Raw genomic sequence first — 26,816 nt, forward strand, 5'->3', positions numbered from 1 at the left:
GTATACAATCCAACTTTGAAGAGCTCCTGTGACCTTGACCTTGAAGCAAGGTAAACCAAACTGGTATCAAAAGATGGGGCTTACTTTGCCCTATATATATAATTTATAGGTGAGGTATTGAATCTCAAAAACTTCAGAGAAAATGTGAAAAATAGCTGTTTTTTAGGCAACATTTATGGCCCCTGCGACCTTGACCTTGAAGCAAGGTCAAGATGCTATGTATGTTTTTTGGGGCCTTATCATACACCATCTTGCCAAATTTGGTACTGATAGACTGAATAGTGTCCAAGAAATATCCAACGTTAAAGTTTTCCGGACGTCCGGACGGACGGACGACTTGGGCGAGTACATAGACTCACTTTTGCTTCGCATGCGAGTCAAAAAATGAAAGAATTCGGTCTTGTCTGTTTTGTGTGGCGTGCTTGTAAAAAAGTGATCCTTGATTTTTTTTGAAGAGTGTATGCTCAATCCCCAAATCCAAGCTGAAGATAATGTACACCAAATAATTATGAAATGATTCGATCAACCGCTGTAGAAGTTAATAGCATTTTTGTGGGTTGCTTTGTTTGTGTGGTCACCCTGCAATATTCTTGTCTCTGAGATTCACAGTATTATTTATTTTGTGGTCCACATTGTTGTTCTCATTTGTGGGTTTAAAAGACAGTAATATTTCGTCGTCATCCTAAAATTTTGGTGTACTCGATTCTTGGCGATTTTGACCAAGTAAATCACTCTCCATGAGAAATATTCTCTAAAATACAATGGACAATACATGATTGAACATTCCTTTATTTTTCTATCCATACCCGGTACACATAAACACTATTTCACAACAAAATTAATCAGTTTTGGCCTTCTGGTGAAAAGCAGTCTAAATTGAGTTTCGCCATAATTCCACGTCAATTTATTCTCAGGTCTACATTTTCAGTTTTTTTGTGCATGCATATTTCATTGGAGTTCAAAGTTTATCATTTCTCAGTTCAGTGTTACCGCATGCCAAATGTTACAATTGAATTAGTTTCCGAGGTTTTGGAGATTGATTTGTCTTGCAGGAAGCTGTTCCCTTATGTCCCCCAAGAAAGCACAATTTTTACATTTAGTCAAGTTTTGTTCATTTGATGTTATTTCACACATGATTTGTGAAATTCTGTTCCATATTAACACACACACGGTCGCTCAAGTAAGCGAAGGGAGAGACACAATGTAAACTTACAGACCCACAACCACAAAGATTAACAAGAAAGCCAGAAATACGGGACACGGTTTTTTTAATTTTTTTTCTTTCTCTCCATAACTTAATGTTTTTTGTCGAGGGCTGTCACCCAGTGGGAGTAAGTCCAACACCGTTAACGTGGGCTGATCTCTTTTTAACTCCTTTTGCGTTTCCATCCCTGCTTGCACTTGTAAATCCCTGCAAAACGAGCTGCGAGCAACCTCCCTCAGTTTCACAACACTCAGCATTCACTGGACACAAAACCACAGGTGCTAAAGTTACTCGCAGCTGGTTTCACAGTCAATGTCAGGATTTATTTGCCCGTCGTTCAGTCAGAGTTTTCAATTCAACACAAGTGTGGCGAGAGGATCACTTGTAGATCTTTCCCTGGTTGAACTTCTTGCCGCCAAAGTCTCCCTCCCACAGCCAGTACTCGTTGATGGTCTTCTTGTCCTTGGGGTCGTCTGGGTTCAGCTTGGTCCACTTGTAGGACTCGTAGTCTATCTGCCAGTCTGGACTCAGCTGTGGACACACAAACCACACACACTCAATACTTGTACGACACATAGACACGGTAGTCTATCTGCCAGTCTGGACACACAAACCACACATACTTAATGTCTATCTGCCAGTCTGGACTCAGCTGTGGACACACAAACCACACATACTTAATACATGTAGGACTCGTAGTCTATCTGCCAGTCAGGACTCAGCTGTGGACACACACAAACCACACACTCAATACTTGACCAGGTCTTCGAGCCAATCTAGGGAGAATGTAACAGCATGAAATTACAATGAAATTACAAATAAGACAAGCATGAAATTACAATGAAATTACAAATAAGACATGCTTGACTAAGTTTTGAAGTGGATGGGGATTTTTTTTTATACGGTAACCCATGTAACTGCAGTAGGCCATAGGAAGTAGTGCCGCCTTGGATGTTGGGACAGTTGACTTCAGATGAAAAAGGAGCAAAACTGAATTCATCAATTTGGTTTTGTTCTTAATTTTTGTTAATGAAAAGACCAATTTAGTTGCAATGAAAAGAAGAAGAAGAAAGAAAACCACATTTGCACAAAGAACTTTACTTCAAGTTACAATGTTTCTGAAAGTCTTTCGTAAGTTTGCAATTTGGCAAGGCTTTGTCATCGGTGTAGGGTGGGCGGACGTCTTTTTCTAGAAGGGAAATTGTAAGGCAACTAGGACACCCCATACGCAACAAAAAGACGTGCACAGGGACTCGGTATACCAGCCTTGCTGTTCCCTCAAGAACTTACACCGCCGAACCAAAAGTGTTCACCAGTAAAAGACTAAGAGGGGTCACTTGCAGCGACTTGTTACGCTAAGCTAACAAGCTTACAAAGAGAGGAGACAACTGGAGAAACACTAAGAGCCAATAAATCAGGAATGACTCGGAGAAGAGTTTCAGTGGATAAATTGACAGCGTTTTTATTTTTATACTTCAGTATCAACCAGATGATCACTACACCTGTGTATTTGGGTTAAGAATCCAACCTATTTCAGGGTACACGTTAAAGGTACATTGCTTCTCCTGTAAACACCATCCACACCACAACTGTGTTCAGGCTGCAACATGGGATCAGAGCATCCTCCAACTTAGGCACATGTCAAAAGTCAACAGCCAGCTGCTTCCTGTGTGGAGTGGGAATGTTTCGTTGAATTCAATTTGCAATGCCAATGACTGTGGTCAATGATTTCATCAAACAACGTCCAGACCTGGGAAACCCTTGGTGGGAACAAACTTGGCGTATTTTCAGAAAAATGAGCGTTCTCCACACAGCATAATTATGAACATCCATGATTAAATTTAAAGCATGCTTCACACGCGTCCGTCACAACATTCATCAAGTTTACCTATACATTTAAAACAAATGCTTTTTTTCAATGTTTACTGACAAAAACTGTAATCATGTGTCAAAATACTGGATCGGCTTCGAGATAGGCTTGTGAAGAAAAGTAGTCTGGGAATGTTTCTGGTCGTATTTTTTTCCCACTGACCGTACTGATCGTATTCTCGACAATCATGCGGACAAAATACGGCGAAATTGTATGGGTTCCCAGGTCTGAATGTCTCTTTCCGCACAGGACGTGGCCATGCTGTTAGTGACTTTTGTTGCGTCCAAGTCAAAGCATGGTCTCTATGTGAAAGCTCCAACAGATGTGTGCCAAAGAGCAGGATCGCGTAGTCCCTGTAACTCAATTCCATGGAAACATCCCAGAATGAAGCAGTCTCAACCCCGTATCTGAGAAAATCAGGTCATAACAGGAAAGTATTAACAAGGAGGTACATTTTAAGAGGTTATGAATGAACAATCTACAAAATGAAGGTCTTCAAAAGGAGGGGTGTTTCCACTGTACGTGATACTTACTTTGAAGGCCAGTTCGTGACCGCGCCAGAACCACACCCCTCCTATGGAGTTGTTCTTGCTGTCGCCAAAGATGGCCACGCTGCCAAAGGCGTTCTTCCTCAACTTCTCCAGCCTCTGGAACATTCCTGCAACATAACAACCACGGCTCCGATGAAGCCTACTCCGGAAGGACCCACAAGGATATTGTATGCATCATGCAAAGGCTAACGAATGTTCACTCTTCTCTCAGTATCTGACGTCACTTCCACAGGGCAAGCACTGGAGTATTTGACAAAAGCTTCTCTTTTAAAAAGAGTTTGTTTGTTTGTTTGCTTAACGCCCAGCCGACCACGAAGGGCCATATCAGGGCGGTGCTGCTTTGACATTACGTGCGCCACAGACAAGACAGAAGTCGCAGCACAGGCTTCATGTCTCACCCAGTCACATTATTCTGACACCGGACCAACCAGTCCTAGCACTAACCCCATAATGCCAGACGCCAGGCGGAGCAGCCACTAGATTGCCAATTTTAAAGTCTTAGGTATGACCCGGCCGGGGTTTGAACCCACGACCTCCCGATCACGGGGCGGACGCCTTACCACTAGGCCAACCGTGCCGGTTTTTAAAAAGAGTGATTAGAGCGAGACGAAAAGCAAAAGCCAGAAAGAAAAGAAACTTTTCCCCTGCCGATAATAAAGGAGGAAGAGCGGACAGTCTTCTTTCATGTACGCCAAATCGAAATGCTCTTCAAAAACCCTTAGCAATATCTTCAACACTTGCAGGGCACTTTACATCATGTTAGCTGAATTCTCAGCATGATCTCATTGTGAAAATATGCTTTTGAGAATTTTGCCCAATTCAGACAAAAAGCACTGGAAATTGTGAGTCATCTAGAAATGCTTTATGCTTCTGAGACTTTCATCTAATTCAGACTACTCTAGGCAAAATCATGTGAGACAAACTGTTCCCTAAATCAAACAAACTCCACAGATTCTCACCCGAGACGAGGTTGCAGACCTGGAAGGTGACCATGTCGGAGAGGTCCTCGGTGTACTCGCAATACCACACTGAGTAGTTCTCCTTGTCAAAGTTCTTCCAGAAATAAGGTATCGCCACCTTCTCTGTGTCTTCGTTGGAGTACGTCCTCTTCCACTCGTCCATGTCAAATGTTCTGCAATCAACAGAGGTACAGAATTCTTCAAACTGCACTGCTACCCTTCTTTGTCTTTCTTTTCTTTCTTTAATTGGTGTTTAACGTCGTTTTCAACTGTTCAAGGTTATATCGTGACGGACCCTTCTTTGTGCTTGCTTTCAAAGACGACTCCGTGAAGTGTTAAAGGCACAGTCCTTCTCGTTAAAAGAATTCAAATCGAAACCTCAGATTTTTTTTCTTGAGAAAGGGTCGTCCCTCTACTTGGGACAGTTACCAAAAATCAACAACATTAGCGTTCTCCGAGCGGAGGGAGATTTGGTTTATTAGTTGTTTTTTTGTATCTTCTAAAAGGCATGCAAGAACATTCCTCAGAAGTAATTAAAGCTAGATCAAAGGTAAACTGCTATTTTCAGACCAGAACACTACAGGGCTAGCTGGGTAAAGCTTGCACGATAAAAGATGTCTGATGCTGTAGAACAGACTTGACAGTAAATTCTCGACAGAGAACATCACTTGTGACAAGCCCATGCAACTTTTTCTACCTCTGCTTCTTACACGCGAGCTGTGGACAGCAGCACACACGCCTTATGGAGAGGAACCACACAGTCTGTGTGTGAAAAACTGAACCCTTGTGGAACACACAAATGGATCCTTTGACAATGTCTATCCTTGTTCGCCTTTTGACACTGTGTGCGAGTATGTGCGCGAGAGAAACTATCCCTTACAAGGGATTGCCAGGAATGGATCTTCGGACCACTGCAGGGTTCCTGCAGGGCAGAGCTGATACAATTCAAGGAGTTTTCAAGGACATTTCCAGGACCAAATAAATGCTTTTCAAGGACATGATTTTCCCCAAATTAATGCAAAGCACCAAGCTTACCTTCAGGAAGGGAAGCAACTACAGGTGACTAGTAATAGTTCGTCTGCTTTTGTTTTCACTCGATCTTTTATTCTCCCAAAATGTGTGTACTGTATTTGACGAAAAAAAAAGGGGGTTGCATTTTTTTTTTTTAAACAAGACAAGCTGCTGACGAAATGTATTGGCAACAATTTGGAAAAATCAAGTACTTTTCAATGACTATTTAACAAAACTCTATTTTCAAGCACTTTTCAAGGCCTGGAAAAGGTTTTCCAGGGTTCAAGGACTCTGTACGAACCCTGCCACTGTGTGTGTCGGTGCTAGCGTGTGTGCGAGTTTGTGAAAAATACTAACCCCTTGGGGAATGCCAAGAATGGATCCTTTGCCTCCTTTTGCTTGGGCATATCATCATCGTCGTCTTCAGGTTCCTGCAAACAAAACATTCTTTCTTTCTTTATTTGGTGTTTAACGTCGTTTTCAACCACGAAGGTTATATCGCGACGGGGAAAGGGGGGGAGATGGGATAGAGCCACTTGTTAATTGTTTCTTGTTCACAAAAGCACTAATCAAAAAATTGCTCCACGGGCTTAAACAAAACATTCCAGCGTCAAACATTTTTACATCTTGAAATGAATGATAGCACACAAGATGGACAATGACAATTGTGTGTGAATGTTGCTGTAAAAAGAAATCCAAATCACTCACACGGCATGTAATTTTCCAAAGAAGTACAAATACAAATCCACCCCACTCTCTGTGCCCGCCCAGAGAAAATCCATGCTAATTGGAGAGAGAGAGAAAAAAATGTTTCAAGTTCTCTTCAAGGAGAGCAGAATTGGTGAAAGGGGTGTGTAGGATAGACGTTCAAACTGTTTGCTGACACACAGCATCAGTTACGACAAATCTGTCCAGGTTGATCTACCTCCCTTTCTTACAGGTCAGCTGTGGATAGCAGCTCACCTGCCTTTGAGGGAGGGTCATGCTTGTCTTACACTTCAAGCGTGAGGTGGGTCTTGGGCTTTCAAATGTTAGTATGACCAAAGATATAAATGAGAGATCGCGCACTTATTCAAGCCTTTAAGTGAAGCTGCCTTAACATAGCCACAACCTATGAAACAAATGAAAATAGAATCCAGCAAGCACGCCCACGGTTAGGATAGAGATCCGGAATCACACAAACAATGTGAAGTAACGCTAGACCAAAACTGGTCCAGAATTTTGTACGTCACATTTTGACATCCCATGGGTCAGCTGGGACTACAATGTACGGCTTCAATTCCATATCAAGGCCAATGAGATACTGACTATCGAATTGTATTTTCTCACAGGACCCTGAACCCATCAGGGACATAGGTCAAAAGAGGGAGTGAGCAATCCCTCCTTTACAATGTCTCCGGTATGAACAACAGGGTAACAGCATCTCTCAGGCCTGGGAATGAATAAAAGTGATTTGGGCGTACTGACTGGAAAATGTTGCGTTTTAAGCATTTTTAAGGGCACACGGAGGCTCTTTTCTTACACAATTATCTTTCCCAAGCCTGATCTCTACAAGAATTGATGCATAAATTGTAAACATTGGAGGGGCCATACACTAGCGAGGGGTGTGTCAAACCATGTTTCTCACACACCCCTTGCCAGTGATTGGCCCCTCCAATGTTTGACAGAGGTTTTGGCAAGGGTATTCAATCTTAAACAACCGATACAAAACCGACAGTTATTTTCTGAATTCGTCTATTGGAGATTGGTGTGTGTAGGATAGACGTTCAAACTGTTTGCCGACAGACAGCACCAGTTACGACAAATGTGTCCCGGTTGATCTACCTCCCTTTCTTACAGGTCAGCTGTGGATAGCAGCTCACCTGCCTTTGAGGGAGGGTCAAGCTTGTCTTACACTTCAAGCATGAGGTCGGTCTTTGGCTTTTAAATGTTAGTACATGTATGACCAAAGAAACTATAAAAGAGAGATCGCTCCTTCTTTCGAGCCTGAAAGTGAAGCTGCCTTGAACACAGCTGTCTCGGGCCACAACCTATCAAGCAAATGAAAACAGAACCCAGCATGCTATGCCCAAAGTTTGCAGAGAGAACTGGACACGCAGGAACAAACCGAACAGTTATTTTTGGAATTTGTCCATCAGCCCACGAACACGGAAGAAGAAGAAGAATTCGTCTATTGGGTGGGTGGGTGTGTGTGTAGGATAGACGTTCAAACTGTTTGCCGACAGACAGCATCAGTTACGACAAATCTGTCCAGGTTGATCTACCTCCCTTTCTTACAGGTCAGCTGTGGATAGCAGCTCACCTGCCTTTGAGGGAGGGTCAAGCTTGTCTAATACTTCAAGCATGAGGTGGGTCTTTGACCGTCTAATGATATAATGAAAGAGAGATTGCTCACTCAAACCTAAAAGTGAAGCAGTCATAACTGAAAATAATATCAGCATGCCAAATGTACAAGCTTGAACAATGTGATGCAATGCTAGACCAAAGCTGGCCGAGACAGAATTGCGTCACAATTTTGAGAGAGGTTCAAGGTTGTCTTCAACTTCAAGGGAGAGGTGGGTCTTTGGCTTTACAATGTTAGTACAGTGGAACCTGTTTTCAGACCCCACATCATAACACCTTATTTTTGCCCTGGAGTTTTCTCTCCATAGTCAGTCAATTTTACCTCTTTCTGCAGACTCCCTCTCTGTTAAGACCTACACTTTCCCTCTCTGTTAAGACCTACACTTTCCAAAGGTCTTAAAACAGAGGTACCACCGTATGATCAGAGATACAAGAAGAGAGATTGCTCACAAGCCACCGAGGTACCACCGTATGATCAGAGATACAAGAAGAGAGATTGCTCACAAGCCATAGAGGTACCACCGTATGATCAGAGATACAAGAAGAGAGATTGCTCACAAGCCACAGAGGTACCACCGTATGATCAGAGATACAAGAAGAGAGATTGCTCACAAGCCACAGAGGTACCACCGTATGATCAGAGATACAAGAAGAGAAATTGCTCACAAGCCACCGAGGTACCACCGTATGATCAGAGATACAAGAAGAGAGATTGCTCACAAGCCACCGAGGTACCACCGTATGATCAGAGATACAAGAAGAGAGATTGCTCACAAGCCCAAAAGCTATCGCAGCCACGACACATGACTTAAAATGAACACCAACTTTGTGTCAATTTGCATCTGTGGGATAGTTGTGAGAATGATTGGGCTGCCAGGAGCCAAAAAAATAGAATGGAGCATGAACAAAGACTGAGTCCATGGAGATGTACTGTCTCAAAAGACTACCCAACACAGCATTAAGATTTAGAATGTGGGAACACCATCAGTACGGCGAGTGAAATGTTTTCGTCACAAGAAAATCAGATCCCCCAATCATCATCAGTGTCAAAAAACTTCTAATCAGTGCACTTAAGATTTGATAGATTTTGTATTCAAGACACAATCAAATTAAGACACACCTGCAGTGATAAACTCGAAAATGGCCTGTAACTATACTAAAGAATGAAATTAATGTTGACAGGGTAACTGTTTTGTCATGCACCAAGAGTTGTAATTCTGTTCATTATTATTTTATTCAGTGCTGGTGGGTGGTCGACATTCCTCTAGGCAGATTCAGGAAATTAAATCTGTAATCCAGCAAAGGACAGCACTTTTTGCTGCTGTCAGGGGCAAAAAAAGTAGGATGTGCAAGTTATCAGGCAGGCAGACGTAAAGCACGGTTCTCTACTATAACACCCATCCGAGCACAGAACAGCTGGCATGACAAGTTATCAATGGCGAAAAGCAATCACTCCACACATGACCTTCCATTTCAGTAGCTGTAAGTGTAATTACCCCATCTCTTTCCAACTACACATGGGTTTCTAATTCCAGCCTAAACATTCAGATCAGACAAGCACCAGCAAATGTGCAAAGGGAGAGCATCTCCATATGGGAACACCATCAGTACGGCGAGTGAAATGTTTCGTCACAAGAAAATCAGATCCCTCATTCATCATAGGTGTAAAAGCTCAGCAAAAACTATTGATCTTGGGAGCGCAACAAGGCAAACATTACACAAATTGAAATGTGACAAAGCAAAAATTCTAATTGAAAAGAGCCGTTTCTTACCTTGGCTTTAGGTTTCTTGGATTCCTCCTTCTTGGGTGTTTGGGCTTTGGGCGCCTTCTCCTTCTTCTTGTCGCCCTGGCCACCGTGAAGATCAGCGTACTTCTTGGCTGCAAGAATCATCACAGTAAAGATTAGCTGCGGGCATCATATGCATTTCATACACAGTAAGGATCATCTGTGGGCATCATCAGCTGTGGGCATCATATGCATTTCATACACAGTAAAGATCAGCTGCGGGCATCATATGCATGTCATACACAGTAAAGATCAACTGCGGGCATCCTATGCATGTCATACACAGTAAAGATCAGCTGCGGGCATCATATGCATGTCATACACAGTAAAGATCAGCTGCGAGCATCCTATGCATGTCATACACAGTAAAGATCAACTGTTGGCATCCTATGCATTACAGGCACAGAAATGGGGAAACCCTACAGCAAGTTCATCTGATAAATAGCATCAGCTAAGCTAGTCAGAAGCAACACAATAATGCTTAAAAAACATCTCTGCTCACAGTGTGTTTATAATAGCTTAATGTACGATGGCAAATAGACCCTGCAAACTGAACCTATCTTTAAGATAAAACAAGGGCAAAGCCCATACGACTCACATGCTTGACCTTGACCTTTACATGACCTTGACCTTCAGGGTCAAGGTCAAATAACTAAACCTAGCAATGACATCATACACTAAGAACTGCTTTACACATTTTTCCTACCAAAATACATGTGAGGTCAAGGTCATCCAAGGTCATGCAACACAAAGCTGTTAATTCAAGACATAGGAAGTACAATGGTGCTTATTGGCTCTTTCTACCATGAGATATGGTCACTTTTAGTGGTTCACTACCTTATTTTGGTCACATTTCATAAGGGTCAAAGTGACCTTGACCTTATGTGACCAAATGTCTCATGATGAAAGCATAACATGTGCCCCACATAATTTTTAAGTTTGAAACAGTTATCTTCCATAGTTCAGGGTCAAGGTCACTTCAAAATATGTATACAATCCAACTTTGAAGAGCTCCTGTGACCTTGACCTTGAAGCAAGGTAAACCAAACTGGTATCAAAAGATGGGGCTTACTTTGCCCTATATATCATATATAGGTGAGGTATTGAATCTCAAAAACTTCAGAGAAAATGTGAAAAATAGCTGTTTTTTAGACAACATTTATGGCCCCTGCGACCTTGACCTTGAAGCAAGGTCAAGATGCTATGTATGTTTTTTGGGGCCTTGTCATCATACACCATCTTGCCAAATTTGGTACTGATAGACTGAATAGTGTCCAACAAATATCGAACGTTAAAGTTTTCCGGCCGGACGGGGGGGACGGACGGACGGACGACTCGGGTGAGTACATAGACTCACTTTTGCTTCGCATGTGAGTCAAAAATTACAATGACAGCTTCTCTTGGCAATGCCTACAAAAGGTGAAAACTTCAGTACGGCGAGTGAAATATTTCAGCACAAGCAATCAGATCCCTCATTCATCATGAGAATTCACCTTTGGAGCTCTCTTCTCTGTCATGATCAACCCAGTTCTATTTCTCGCATAGGAAACTGCATGATTTGTGAATAGCCTTTACATCGCTGGAACCGCCGTTAGAAATTATAGCTAATGTAGACTACACGTTGTTTGGAGGACAACTCCACACACACACAAAAAAGTCAAATGTGACAGTAAACCAAAAAAGAAACCTTGAACCGAAGCAAAAACAAGGCTCTACACGAGCTGGACCAGGTGCCCCCCCCAGCACAGAATGGAATGCTATGAAGGAGCAGAATGATACAATTTTAACTTTGCTCTCAGTTGCGGGCGACTCACCAAGCGACTTGCCAAACACAACACGGAGAACAAGAAAAGCTATTGTTTCCGAACAATCCGACTCCGATGTTGACAATGGAATCGTATCCATGATTGAGAACATGTCTCTCAAATCCGGTTTCGTCAAGGCCGGAAAAAAATGACAGTGATGATGATGACGCTGTCATGGTGACTATCGAACAAGAATTTGATGCTCTTGAGACTAGGCTGAGAGGTGAACAGCAGAATCAAGCGAGTCGTGATGAAGATGGCAAAGGGCAATATCAGAGGAAAAGATAAAAACAAAAGAACAGGCTTACAGGAGGCCTCAAAATATCCAAGTGAGTGCCTACAGTGAATCCAGAAATCTGGAAAATCATGGATCACGCAACAAAAAGTAGTGATCTGATAGCCAAAAGAAACTGTTGCTGAATGCCACATGTGCGCATGCCTTACCTACACAGTAACCGGGGAAACACCACAGCAAGTTCATCTGATAAATAGCATCAGCTAAGCTAGTCAGAAGCAACACAACACGATAATGCTTGCACATCACTGCTGATATTGTGTTTATAATAGCTGAACGTACGATGCCCAATAGATTCTGAAGACTGAACATATCTTTCACAAGCAAAAGTTGCAATAAGGTGAAAACTTCAGTACGGCGAGTGAAATATTTCAGCACAAGAAATCAGATCCCTCATTCATCATGAGAATTCACCTTTGGAGCTCTCTTCGCTATCATGGTAAACCCAGTTACCCCCAAGCATTATGTAATCAACCTACCGGACCATAGACGTGATATCAAAAAATGAACATGCAATTTTTATTTTTTGGTTGCATATAATCCTGTTGTCATAAGAAAAGCTTCCAGTTTTACCTATTCAAATTAACAACAAGAAGGGCAAAGCCCATACGACTCACATGCTTGACCTTGACCTTTACATAGCAATGACATCATACACTAAGAACTGCTTTACACATTTTTCCTACCAAAATACATGTGACCTTGGGTGTCATCCAAGGTCATGCAACACAAAGCTGTTAATTCAAGACATAGGAAGTACAATGGTGCTTATTGGCTCTTTCTACCATGAGATATGGTCACTTTTAGTGGTTCACTACCTTATTTTGGTCACATTTCATAAGGGTCAAAGTGACCTTGACCTTGATCATATGTGACCAAATGTGTCTCATGATGAAAGCATAACATGTGCCCCACATAATTTTTAAGTTTGAAACAGTTATCTTCCATAGTTCAGGGTCAAGGTCACTTCAAAATATGTATACAATCCAACTTTGAAGAGCTCCTGTGACCTTGACCTTGAAGCAAGGTAAACCAAACTGGTATCAAAAGATGGGGCTTACTTTGCCCTATATATCATATATAGGTGAGGTATTGAATCTCAAAAACTTCAGAGAAAATGGGGAAAATGTGAAAAATAGCTGTTTTTTAGACAACATTTATGGCCCCTGCGACCTTGACCTTGAAGCAAGGTCAAGATGCTATGTATGTTTTTTGGGGCCTTGTCATCATACACCATCTTGCCAAATTTGGTACTGATAGACTGAATAGTGTCCAAGAAATATCCAACGTTAAAGTTTTCCGGACGGACGGACGGACGACTCGGGTGAGTACATAGACTCACTTTTGCTTCGCATGTGAGTCAAAAATTGGAAAGCAAAAAAATGTTGACAATAAGTCGAATGTACATGACCTCAAACACAAATAACCTCGAGCATTTTGACATAAACCGCCATTCCATTGCTGTAACTGTGCAATTTGTAACTAATTTCAAGTTTTTGTCCATAATTTTGTGTGTTTTAAAGTGCAGAACAAATCTATTAATACGACCATCTCATAAGCAAGTGCACCAGATAAATAACATCAGCGAAGTTTGCAGTAATACAATCATTTTGTATGTCAACATGACCGCCGATGCTCCGTCAAGGCAAAATAGAAAAGGCAAACTGACCATACTGAGCAAGTGAAATGTTTCATCACTAGAAATCAGATCCCTCATTCATCATATAAATTCACCTTTGGAGCTTCTGTTTCTGTCAGGGTTACCCCTCTTAGTCTGAATACCAAGTATGCAGCGAAACTAATGGACCATAACTATCAACCTACTTTAGAACCTTTTCGCGTTCACTCACAAGGCAACTGATGCGATTCAACCCATGCCAAGGCACTCGACTTTCATACCTGAAACAATTGACCATGTTCCAAAATAACTCATCGCCTATTTCATGGACTATGGAAGAGTGGTGACCCTGGATGCTGATGCAAAGATTGAATTGTCTATTGAGACTGCCCATGGCCACATCCTACGATTATCCGAAAATTGCTGTAAGAAAACAAACACTATCTTTACAAAGGCGATTTTGTTTGTCTATTGCAACAGCGTATTACCACATCCTACGATCATCCGAACAACCGCTGTAATGCCTACCAAAGGTAAAAACTTCAGTACGGCGAGTGAAATATTTCAGCACAAGAAATCAGATCCCTCATTCATCATGAGAATTCACCTTTGGGGCTCTCTTCTCTATCATGGTTAACACAGTTACCCCCAAGCAATAATGCAATCAAACTGCCAGACCATAAAATCAGCCTGCACTGTGAACATATCTGCCAACTGCCAGACCATAAAATCAGCCTGCACTGTGAACCTATCTGCATGCAAATAAAGTCAGTGATGCACGCACACACCAAGCTGGAAGATCACACTGGTGTATTTCAGGGCAACCGCTGTCAAGGCAATTCTATTATTACCTGCACCAATAGACGAATTCCAAAAATAACTGTCCTGATGTATGGCTTGTGAAAGTGAATACCCTTGTTTTTTTGTTTTTTTTAACTCAGACTAACATTGGAGTTGCCAATCACTAGTGAGGGGTGTGTCGGAAACACGTGGACAGCAGCACGTGCGACTTTATATGTCAAAAGAAAAGCAAGGGTATTAACTCTTTAACCCATACAAACCGGACGGAGTCATTTCCAAAAATAGTCTATTGATACAGTTCAAGGCAACCTTCCATATAAGTATATATTTTTCAATTTTGAGTTGAATAGTCTCGACTTCCATTAAGTACGTTTTACGAGGGCCATTTTATTTATCTATCTTAGTCCTGATCTTGATTTAGACTGCTACTGCAAGAAGGACCCATGCAAATAAGCCATGGAATCTCCTCTTGCTAACCTTTACCAAAGGTGAACACTTCAGTACGGCGAGTGAAATGTTTCATCACTAGAAATCAGATCCCTCATTCATCATTAGAATTCACCTTTGGAGCTTCCGTTTCTGTCAGGGTTACCCCGCTTAGTCTGAATACAAAGCAATCAGTGAAACTAATGTACCATGACTACCGACCTGCTTTAGAACCTTTTTGCATTCTCTCACAAGGCAACAGATGCATTAACACACAAAAATAAAACTGGTGCGATTCAACCCATGCCAAGGCACTCAACTTTCATACTTGAAACAATTGACCATGTTCCAAAATAACCCCATCGTGTATTTCACGGACTTTCGAAGAGCTGTGACACTGGATGCCGACGCAAAGAAGAAATTGTCTATTGAGACGGCTCATGGCCAACATCCTGTAATGATCCGAAAAACCGCTGTAAAATAACGTACGCTATATTTATATACAAAGGCGATTTTTTTCCCCATTACCACATCCTACTATCATCCGAACAACCGCTGTATTGCCTACCAAAGGTGAAAACTTCAGTACGGCGAGTGAAATATTTCAGCACAAGAAATCAGATCCCTCATTCATCACGAGAATTCACCTTTGGAGCTCTCTTCTCTATCATGGTTAACACAGTTACCCCCAAGCAATAATGCAATCAAACTGCTGGACCATGAAATCAGCCTGCACTGTGAACATATCTGCCAACTGCCAGACCATGAAATCAGCCTCTACTGTGAACCTATCTGCATGCAAATAAAGTCAGTGATGCACGCACACACCAAGCTGGAAGATCACACTGGTGTAATTCAGGGCAACCTCTGTCAGGGCAATTCTACTATTACCTGCACCAATAGACGAATTTCAAAAATAACTGTCCTGATGTATGGCTTGTGAAAGAGTGAATACTCTTGTTTTTTTACTCAGACTAACATTGGAGTGGCCAATCACTAGTGACGGGTGTGTCGGAAATACGTGGACAGCAGCACGTGTGACTTTATACAGGGTCCCCACTGGTTTTTAGAAACAAAATTCCATGACTTTCCATGTCCTGATCTTGATTTAGACTGCTAGTGCAAGAAGGACCCATGCAAATAAGCCATGGAATCTCCTCTTGCTAACCTTTACCAAAGGTGAACACTTCAGTACGGCGAGTGAAATGTTTCATCACTAGAAATCAGATCCCTCATTCATCATAAGAATTCACCTTTGGAGCTTCCGTTTCTGTCAGGGTTACCCCGCTTAGTCTGAATACAAAGCATTCAGTGAAACTAATGTACCATGACTACCGACCTGCTTTAGAACCTTTTTGCATTCTCTCACAAGGCAACAGATGCATTAACACAAAAAAATTAAACTGGTGCGATTCAACCCATGCCAAGGCACTCAACTTTCATACTTGAAACAATTGACCATGTTCCAAAATAACCCCATCGTGTATTTCACTGACTTTCGAAGAGCTGTGAACCTGGATCCTGACGCAAAGAAGAAATTGTCTATTGAAACGGCCCATGGCCAACATCCTGTAATCATCCGAAAAACCGCTATAAAATAACGAACGCTATATTTATATACAAAGGCGATTTTTTTTCCTATTACCACATCCTACTATCATCCGAACAATCGCTTTATTGCCTACCAAAGGTGAAAACTTCAGTACGGCGAGTGAAATATTTCAGCACAAGAAATCAGATCCCTCATTCATCATGAAAATTCACCTTTGGAGCTCTCTTCTCTATCATGGCAAACCTGTTACCCCCAAGCAATAATGCAATCAAACGGCTGGACCATAAAATCAGCCTGCACTGTGAACCTATCAGTATCTGCATGCAAATGAAAAGTCAGTGATGCACACCAAGCTGGAAGTTCATACTGGTGTATATCAAGGCAACCTCTGTCAAGGCTATTCTATTAGACCTGCAGCGATGGACAAATTCTAACAAGAAGGGCAAAGCCCATACGACTCACATGCTTTACACATTTTTCCTACCAAAATACATGTGACCTTGACCCAAGGTCAAGGTCATCCACGGTCATGCAACACAAAGCTGTTAATTCAAGACATAGGAAGTACAATGGTGCTTATTGGCTCTTTCTACCATGAGATATGGTCACTTTTAGTGGTTCACTACCTTATTTTGGTCACATTTCATAAGGGTCAAAGTGACCTTGATCATATGTGACCAAATGTGTCTCATGATGAAAGCATAACATGTGCCCCACATAATTTTTAAGTTTGAAACAGTTATCTTCCATAGTTCAGGGTCAAGGTCACTTCAAAATATGTATACAATCCAACTTTGAAGAGCTCCTGTGACCTTGACCTTGAAGCAAGGTAAACCAAACTGGTATCAAAAGATGGGGCTTACTTTGCCCTATATATCATATATAGGTGAGGTATTGAATCTCAAAAACTTCAGAAACAAGAAGAGCAAACGCTCGATCGAGTCACTTTCGCAGTTCTGAATATTATATGAGGCATCAGATGGACAGGAAGAAATTGCTATTCACAACACAATGAGTCACGTTCACATAAAATTTGAGCCCGGTCACTTTTATAGTTTCCGAGAAAAGCCCAACGTTAAGTTGTGTGTTGCCGAACAGAAAAGGCTAGTTATCTCCCTTGTTTTTCTGATAACGTTCGTAAAAGGCTACAGATGTAAATACTTTGATGTAAAGAATAATCCTACAAAGTTTCAATCACATCCGATGAACTTTGTCAAAGATATAAAATGTCTAATTTTTCCTTTGACGCTGACCTGTGACCTTGAAAAAGGTCAAAGGTCAACGAAACCATCGTTAAAGTGTAGAGGTCATTGGAGGTCACGACTAAACAAAATATGAGCCCGATCGCTTTGATAGTTTCCGAGAAAAGTCCAACGTTAAGGTGGTGTCTACGGACGGACGGCCGGCCGGCCGGCCGGCCGGACAGACTAACACTGACCGATTACATAGTCACTTTTTCTCAAGTGACTCAAAAATGGGAAAAATAGCTGTTTTTTAGGCAACATTTATGGCCCCTGCGACCTTGACCTTGAAGCAAGGTCAAGATGCTATGTATGTTTTTTGGGGCCTTGTCATCATACACCATCTTGCCAAATTTGGTACTGATAGACTGAATAGTGTCCAAGAAATATCCAACGTTAAAGTTTTCCGGACGGACGGATGTCCGGACGGACGACTCGGGTGAGTACATAGACTCACTTTTGCTTCGCATGTGAGTCAAAAATAAGAGTCTGGTTTGTTTTGGCTTGTGAAAGAGTGAATACTCGTTTGTTTTTTCATTACTCGGGACAAACATTGGACGGTCAATCACTAGTGAGGGGTGTGTCAGAAACATGCGTAGACTGCAGCACGTGTGACTTTATTTGTCAAAGGAAAAGCAAGGGTATTAACTTTTTTACCCATACAAACCCGACTGCATCATTTTTCCAAAATCGTCTATTGATACTGTCCAAGGCAACCTTCTACATAAGAGTACATATTTTTCAATTTTGTGTTGATCCATCTCGACTTCCATGAAATACGTTTCACGAGGGCCATTTTGTTGTTGTAATTTTTGTATCCTGATCTTGATTGCCATTGCAAGAAGGACCCATGCAGACAAGCCATTGAATCTCCTTGTGCTAACCTTTACCAAAGGTGAACACTTCAGTACGGCCAGTGAAATGCTTCATCACTAGAAATCAGATCCCTCATTCATCATAAAATTCACATTTGGAACTTCCGTTTCTGTCACGGTTAACACTCAGTCTGAATACTAAGTATGCAGTGAAACTTTACAGACCATAACCATTGACCTACTTTAGAACCTTTATGCATCCACCCACAAGGCAACTGATGAATAACCACAGAAAAATCCTGGCGTGATTCAACCCATGCCAAGGCACTCAACTTTTATACCCGAAACAATTGACTATGTTATGAAATAACTCCGTCGCGTTTTTCATGGACTTAGGAAGAGTTGTGACCCTGGATGCTTATACAAAGGCCAATCTGTTTACTGAAACAGCCCATGGCCACATCCTATAATCATCTGAACTACTGCTGTAAGAAAAGGAACAAGAAAACGAACTCTATCTCATTCTCAGGACACAGTCACTTACCATCAAACTGCCCCATCTTGGTGGCAAGGTTGATTGGTCCTGTGACGGCCTGGAACTCTGGCTGGTTGATGAGGGTGGTGAACCAACGGTTGACGTTCTGGAACGGCTTGCGGAACTCAGGGTCCATCACCTGACAACACAACCATTTTTCTCTGACCAGACAGAACAGACACATGCAGTATAAGGTATGACAAATGTAATGTCCATTTTCATTATTGCACAAACATGGCAGTTTGTCCCTGGACAGCACATCCCAAGCATTTATCGCTTATAAAGTTTTAGTATCGGTTTGTTATTTCTCATGTTTGAGATAACAAATAGAAAATTAGATTTGATGTGGATGAACAAAACTGAGAGAATGAAGCAGTGCAATGACCGAGTGTCAACGAACAGTCGATGCATGAAAACGGAAGGTCTCAACAAAGTCAAAATGAAAACAACACCATTGTCTTCAGTCAACTCAATAGTTCTGTTTGGCATCTTAAGGGGTTGAGGGTAGTTGCAGGAGCAAAACACCTGTATCAGGGCAGCATCAGTACGGCGAGTGAAAGATTTCATCAAAAGAAATTCAGATCCCTCATTCATCATTTCTGCCCGAGGGTGAACCACTAATTAAAAAAATAAAATAAAACAGCCCACAAAGCATACAACAGGAAGCTGTAAGAACCTTCTTGATTGGTTTCATCCATGGATGGAAGAAAACTAAAATTAAACCTTCCCTCACACTATCATAGAAAGAGCTATGTGAATGATCTCTGTGCACAGCTCCTGCTAGGGGATATATACTCCCCGACACCATTTCCCCCAGGAGCCACCAATTACATTGATTATTGTTACTGTTCCTTGACCAAGACCTTTACTGTCATTGGAAACACAGACATGAGGACGAAAGGTCCCCAGCTGGGTTAAGGGGCAGCTCCCTTGTTTGGGTCCAGGACGTGCAAAGCTCCAAGCAACATTTTAACGTTTTAATGATTTTGAAAAAAATGTCAAGCCACAAGATTCAAAAGTTATAGTTTCCTCTCAAGTAACCCCCTAGCTTACTCCCCTCACCCGCCCGAACGCTTATTCCAAAACCATTTTAAAAACCCCGAGTTTCCGATGGCAACTTTTACTCCTGGTATGAGGACAGCATCAGTACGGCGAGTGAAATGATTTCATCAAAAGAAATTCAGATCCCCCAATCATTTCTGCCAGTAAATGAAACACCCTCACTTCTGAAAAATGTCTACAGCAACACAAGCATTTTACAGAAAGTGTAAACAAGCGCTACGGTTTGTTCCTTCCCTCCCGAAACCTTTCCACATGTGCTCCTCGTCCATGTTTTTCAGACACACCCTTGCTAGTGACTGGCCTAATGTCACGTAGGAAAGTTTGACTTACTCGATCAAAGTAAGATTATTGTATTCACTCTTTCAAATTTCATACAAACCCGTCAAAGTTATTTCTGAACTTTGACTATTGAGGCCTCAGGCATAACCACATGCACCCAATGTTCGTTTTAATCAGTCATTACCTCTTAACTAAAACTACCCTCTGCTCTCTTGTTGATGAACAAGTTGTAAGGTAACTGGTACTTACCTGCTCATACAGCAAGATGAGGTCGCAGGCTACACTGATGTCAGCCTGTGTGATGCTCTCCCCCACCAGGTATGTCCTCGTCAGCAGGTGTTTGTCTAGCACTGTCAGCGCCTTGGTCACCTGGTCCTTTGCACGCTCAGTCTCCTGATGCACAACACACACAGCGATTTTTCAGACCAGCTCATTCTCAGCCAGCTTATATTACCCATGGCTCCCATTCAAGAAAAGCAAAGTACCCTGAAATTCTACTCAGGGGTGTCGTTTGGGTCGGCCCTTCGCAGAACTTTCATGTCCCTATCAGCCAAATGTCCGAAGAGTATTCGCCTAAATCGGCCAAAGTTTGTCCAGTTTTTTATATTGGTCACGCTTTGATTGCTAAAACTGCTGCCGATGTACTTAGTCAACTGACTGACGTTTATTTCCTTCGCGAATACCAAAAACGAAACATCAATGTTTTGAACGGAAACCATTGCCAACAAATATAGATGCCAGAGTGGTTTCCCTTGGACCCTCAGCGTTTGCATTCGCCGGTTCGCGATAGTTTATCAGTCAGTCAGTGCTTTCGATTTGGATTTGAACATCATGTCGCAACCAAAAAAGAAAAAACTAAATTGGCCAAGGTTTGCTACCCTTCGCCAAGGTAGGTAAGTGATTCCGGACAAAATGACAGGAATACCGCGAATGTGGACAGTGTCAGTGGTCGTAGTGTTGTCGAGTTGATCGAAGGAAACGACATAGCAGACGATAGTCACCGCGAATCGAAATCTGCTGAGACAGAGAATGAAAAGCGTTCTCCAAATCGTGGTTTCCAAGCAAAATGGCTTACCCTACACGTTTTTTTTTATTGGTGTTATACCAGTCATGTTTCCCAAGGCTTGTCAAGATTAGCACAAGATTGGAAGAGTTTTACTTTCAAGAAATTAAAGTTAAAGGTTTGAAAAAGTTTCAGAGAACTGGTGCCTGATGTTTCAGTTGCAGTAAGCAACATATAATCCAGGGGGGGGGGGGGGGGGGTGCTACAGGGGTTCCGGACCCCCCCCCCCCCAAAAAAAAAATTGTGAATTTTTTTTTTTTGTTGGTCCGTAAAGCCGGGGGAAGTTAATTGTTTAATTGTATGCGACATGTCTTCCTTCTAACCATACTATATGATGTCAGGAGCAGATATCAGTGAAGATAAATTGCCATTATTTAATACTAACCAGGGGCGGATCAGTTCGTTTTATGGGGGGGGTTTCCAAAAGTATATTGTGAAGATATGGGTGTGAAGGCCGAGCCGACGGCGCGCAGCGCCTAGCTTGCTAGGGGGGTCCTGCAAAATGGTGCAATCTGGTGCATTCTGAGGAGGATCATTACCAGTTTCAGGCAGCAGATTTTGTCACTGATTAATACCCCAAAAATTGAAACTCAACCCAAAAAAACACACAAAAATATTTTTATTTTTTGGCTGGGTTTTTTTTTCCGGAAACCCCAGAAACCCCCCCCCTTGTCCGCCCCTGCTAACGTTAAAAGAAATAATGAGTGGCTGCTGACACCAGTTGATCATGTTTAAAATCAAGGATAAGCCACAAATTGTTTATAAAATAGCTTAACATTTTCAGCTTCAGGGGGGCTTTGCCCCCCAGACGGGTCCCTGGACCCCAGGTTGTACCCCCACTCCCCCCTCTGGCTTAACTGCTCCGCCCCTGTAATCTGTGTTCCTAAGACAATGATTGTATGTATTGGTGTTCCCCTCTTGAGTCTTGTGCTTCAATGTTGCGGTGACTTTGTATGAGCCAAAATAATAGCCGAACATTTTCCAAGATGTCCTAAAGCTTTCTGACAGTTTCGAACAAATGTCCCAACATGAAAATGTCTAGCAACACCCCTGCTACTCGGTTGTGCGCGCGTGCGTGTGGTCTGGGAAAATGTTCCCAAGTTCACATTCAAATTGGTGCAATCTGACACTCCCTCACATGTTTCTCATTTTAACGTGCCTCAGAAATGTGTGAATTTGCTTTAAGCACAATCCTCGCTTTCACCTCAAATCAAGATCACACCCCTTCTTCCCATCAAAATATTTTTCCTGACATCTGAACTCTGAATCCTTCAGTGAGCTTTATCTCTTTGAAAAAAAAACCCAACCCCATTTATATAGTGAATTCTTCAGTACGGCGAGTGAAATGTTTCAGCACAAGAAATCAGATCCCTCATTCATCATAAGAATTCACTTTGTTGTGTGTACAGGGGAACCTCCCTTTTCAGATCCCTACAGTTAAAATGTTCCACTTTTCAAGATCTTCATTTTTCATATTTTCTGTACATAACCTCTGTACATAACCTCTGTACATTTACCCCCATTTCAAGACCCGAGTTTCTCAGATATTTGCAGGTCTTAAAGGTCCTTGTCTACATTTTTATACCGAAATCGCCATTTGACCATTAAAATGCAGAGTCTATTATCTACAAATATCAACAATACACCCCCTTTCGATCAGGAAAGACGAAGCCAGTGTAGCCGTTTGAAAATTCATTGTAGTACTCAAAGTAGGATATCCTTATTTGGAAAATGCCAAGCGCAAAACTCCTCTCAAATCCCGTGCGTTTATAAAAAAGCGTGGATAGCGCTCCAGTGTCAAACTGTTGCTGCACTTGTTTGGGCGTGGCTATAAGCATAGTGACATGAATTTGATTGTTCAGTATTTTTAGGCAAAGCACATGTTCTCAGCAAACAGAAAACAAAATATTGAAAGCGTGAGTCACGCTACCCAAAAATAAAATCTTTTATACATATTTTTTTTTCTATAATTTTTTCCTCATGGTTCATTCATCATTTGACATAATTTTGTATCGAAATCTAACCATAAGATTATTGAAAAAAAAGCAAAAATGTAGACGACCACCTTTAAAGTTAAAGGGGGGGTTCCACTTGGATTTTACTTACAGGTGAGCTTCAAAAAGAAAACAGAACAAAAACAAGAACTAACTTCTTCCCCCAAACAAAACATTAACAACATAAAACAAAGTTCCAAGCAAACTGAAAAGTAGAAGCATACCATTTTGTTGAACTGTGTGATGCCGAGACAAGGGAAGACCCAAGTGCAGGCAGCTGGCAGGATCTCATTGTCACCAAAGTCCACCCACTGACGGACCTCAGCTTCTGCGTCTGCACTTTTACCTTGCAACTGCTTGTTGCCCACTAGATAAAGAAAAGTACAAGAGCAATGTTAGTGTACATATTGCAGGCCAAACCAAACACTCAGTTACAGTCAATATAAAACAACGGAACAATACCCCTAAAAACAGTACGTCCAAGTCATGGCTGCGAACACTGTTCAGAACATGACAGCAGCACATCTTGAGCATTGCTTAACACAAAATCAGGCATGTAGCCGTAATAGTCATGACGTCATCAACGGTCAAACTGGTCTACCTGTGACTGCCTACAAAAAATCTGGACATGATGAATTGCCAAGCACAATATTTGTAGAAAAAGGACCAAGTGTCAAATGTTCATGAGGACATTGTGCAAGTTTAAAGAATAAGGCACTTTCCTTTGCTATGGATTTAAAAACAGCAGTCGTGAATTGTTTACATGGCAACAGCTGGCTTACTGTTCGGGGAAAACAACGCACATCTGGTCAGCTTTGCATGTTCAGCAATGATTTCTCTCAACCGTCGCATAATTCTGATAAATTTGTACCCAGCAACCCAAAGCTATTAACAAATTCCTACTTAATCACATACTTGTGTATCCCATCAATACCTAATTTTACGGAACAAGTCATATAAATGATATATATATAAGACCTCTTACCATAATGAGCAATAGCGTTGCTTTCAAAGAGGTTCAGTCCATTTTTGGATGAGAATGCTGGTACCTGCAGAAGAAGAATTACACAAGCTTTTAATAAACATCAAAAATGAGATCAGGCCTTTCCTCCATCCAACAAGCTGAGTAACATTTTTTGGTGGGGGAGGAGGCTGAAAAGATAAGGAAAGTTCTAGATTTGGTACAAAAACACGGTTTGGTCGAGGAAAAGGAATTCGAACTTGTACGTTTCAACACTATATCAGTGTTAATGCTTTGCAAATAGCGAAGGCAGGCCGCTGCTCAGTATTTACCCCTTCATCGGCTAGTGGACACCATTGTTAGCCAAAGACGCTGTTGCAAATTCTGTCACACTTTTGAACATCTTGTAAGGCATAGTCCCAAGTTAAACTCCGTGAAAGTGATGTCACATACTGAAAGAAGAACTATCTCACATGGGGTATCTCTAATGATCAAGGGGATTAAAAGTAAGACAGCTGGAACATGTGTGCTTTCCGTTGCCGAGTTCAAAACATTCATGACAGTTAACACTCGTGACAAGGAACACGACAGCCCATGTACCAGTCCATGTAGCTGGCAGTCTGATTGCATTGTTATTTCATCAGAACACTTCAAAAGGCACCTTATTATTCTAACAACCAGCTTCACCAGTGTAACACTTGTGCAACTGCACCCAGCCTTCAATGGCTTATTCAACAACATGACATCTCTCCAAACGTAAATGTAACCAAATAAAACAGAAGGCGACATACCTTGCCAAGAGGGAATTTTTCAAGGAAACCAGCGGACTTGTTAGTCTCTCCAAACTTGAAGCTTTGGTCCACTTTCACATCAGCCCCACTGTATTTGGCAGCGATGAGGGCTTTGTACGACCTGAAGTTTTTCGGGTACGTGAAAAGTGTCTGAAAAATAAATGCACATCGTAATCGGTAAGAACAAAAAATAAAGAAACAATGAACTGTAATGCAGAGCACTTTAGAAGTGTCAAAATGACGTACTTTGATGGATAAATTCAGATTAGACAACAGCAACTGTCACGCTTACCCCGGCCGCCATGTCAGCACCGCGGAAAAGGAAATAGCAGACGGTTCCGCTTGTCGCTGTGCGCATGTACGCATTTACCAGCGAAGACCCGGATGATATTTCTCAAGGGAGAGCGAACAGAGCCTGAACGCTTAGACACAGCAGTAAATTTCCGAATATGGTAGGTTTCTTGGATTGATTTTTTTACTTAAGCTTATTATTTGTATTTATGTGTTACCGTCGGGCATCACCGAAGGCCTGTAATCAATGGTAGGTTTTCAAGAATGGTAAAAACATCGTAGCAATATACCAATTGCTCGGAACCTCTGTTGACATGATAAACTGGTCGTCTGGAAATCATTTGGAATAGATACTTGCAATGTTGAGGATAGTAGAAGGCTGTTAAAACAGCAGTGGGCTTATGTTTGATACAAGGCAACGCGAAATTCAATACTGCCTACGCGAGGATGATTCGAGTGTTGCAAAACGCAGTTGTTGAGTGGGCAGCGACACACGATAGCCGGATAGGTAGTGGCACTTAGCTAGGGCAGTGGTGATGCACTTTACTGCTGCAAACAATAGCTAGTTACAAAAATCAATTATGACAGCGATCAGACATTCAGCCAGGCATATCAGCCTGTTCCCATCTTTTATGAATCTACTGCACTTGTTACCGTCTTACAAGCACTTGCCAAACTAACCCAATCAGAAACCTGTCCGGGTGCCAGTAGTAATGCAGCAGGAATAGTAATCTACACATAGATGTTGCAGGCTGTTGGTATTTTCACTCCCAAAACAAACAAACATGTATATTAGAAATGTCATTCTGTCATGAGAACTGTGGGGGTTTCTTTGACACCATACTACCGGCATGGAAATTAATTTGCAAAGCAACCACGGAACCAGCAGAGACAGTGTGAACTCCCTGCACTGACACTGCATTGTATAAAATTAGGTTAGGCAGTTCTTGTGGAATAGAAAGTATTGAGTGTTGGGCAAGAAATGTCACACTGCATTGTGTACCTGATGAGCTTCTTTTTTTTTTAAGCCTGTGTTAATTACTGCTCGGTTTGCACTTTTTCATTTGTGTTTCTACTTGAACTTCACATTGAATCACAAAATAAATTAATTTAATTATTTTACACAACAGTTAAAATTCTGCATTTCAGACACTTTAAAAGACTTGTTGTTTTGTAGAGTAGTGATGGCGTTAGTATTTTTTCAAACCGGTACGCAAACTTTTATGAAGCAAACAGTCCAGAGAAAAACGGTAGGTTGGTCATTGGAACCAGTAAGAGTCCAACTCAGAGTACTGGTTTTGTTTTTTTTACAAGTGAAAAAACCCCGGTAGTTCTAAAAATCAACCAGTAGGTCATACCGGCAGCCAATTTTGTTCTGGTATTTTCTCATTTCAACCGGTAAAATCTGAGAAAATTAGGTCTTAAATAAGTTAAAAGGTGGTACAGTAGTCCCTTCCATTTCCGGCCCTTTCGTGGGCGTGAACCTACCCGAAGCAGCCAGCTTTCCCATGACTAATGAGTTTTCCTTCTATAATTGACTCTTAATGGCCGTTAACCTGTCT

General features: G+C 41.7%; 2 protein-coding genes across 3 annotated transcripts in view; one reads left to right on the forward strand and one right to left on the reverse strand.

The window, feature by feature from the left end:
* Positions 1–1,251: 1,251 nt before the first annotated feature.
* LOC138952314 (elongation factor 1-gamma-like) lies at positions 1,252–25,343 on the reverse strand. 2 transcript variants are annotated; one of them, XM_070323954.1, is made up of 11 exons: positions 25,256–25,341; positions 24,964–25,113; positions 24,197–24,260; positions 23,436–23,578; positions 20,404–20,547; positions 18,823–18,952; positions 9,711–9,817; positions 5,953–6,026; positions 4,585–4,757; positions 3,608–3,732; positions 1,252–1,735 (listed from the first exon to the last, which is right to left on the reverse strand). In XM_070323954.1, the coding sequence occupies exons 1-11, from the start codon at positions 25,319–25,321 to the stop codon at positions 1,583–1,585; spliced, it is 1,329 nt and encodes a 442-aa protein (XP_070180055.1). In that variant the 5' UTR covers positions 25,322–25,341; the 3' UTR covers positions 1,252–1,582. The 2 variants fall into 2 exon arrangements, with proteins under 2 accessions (XP_070180055.1, XP_070180056.1); XM_070323955.1 differs by having other exon boundaries at positions 1,650–1,856; positions 25,256–25,343.
* Positions 25,341–26,816, forward strand: part of LOC138952317 (calcineurin subunit B type 1) — a 37,119-nt gene continuing 35,643 nt past the window's right edge. The window contains exon 1 of the mRNA XM_070323958.1: positions 25,341–25,415. Coding sequence (XP_070180059.1) covers positions 25,413–25,415 — 3 coding nt within the window. The 5' untranslated portion in view covers positions 25,341–25,412. The remainder of the gene's footprint in view (positions 25,416–26,816) is intronic.

The sequence above is a fragment of the Littorina saxatilis genome, linkage group LG17 (genome assembly GCF_037325665.1).
Source record: "Littorina saxatilis isolate snail1 linkage group LG17, US_GU_Lsax_2.0, whole genome shotgun sequence".
NCBI classification, from domain to species: Eukaryota; Metazoa; Mollusca; class Gastropoda; order Littorinimorpha; family Littorinidae; genus Littorina; species Littorina saxatilis.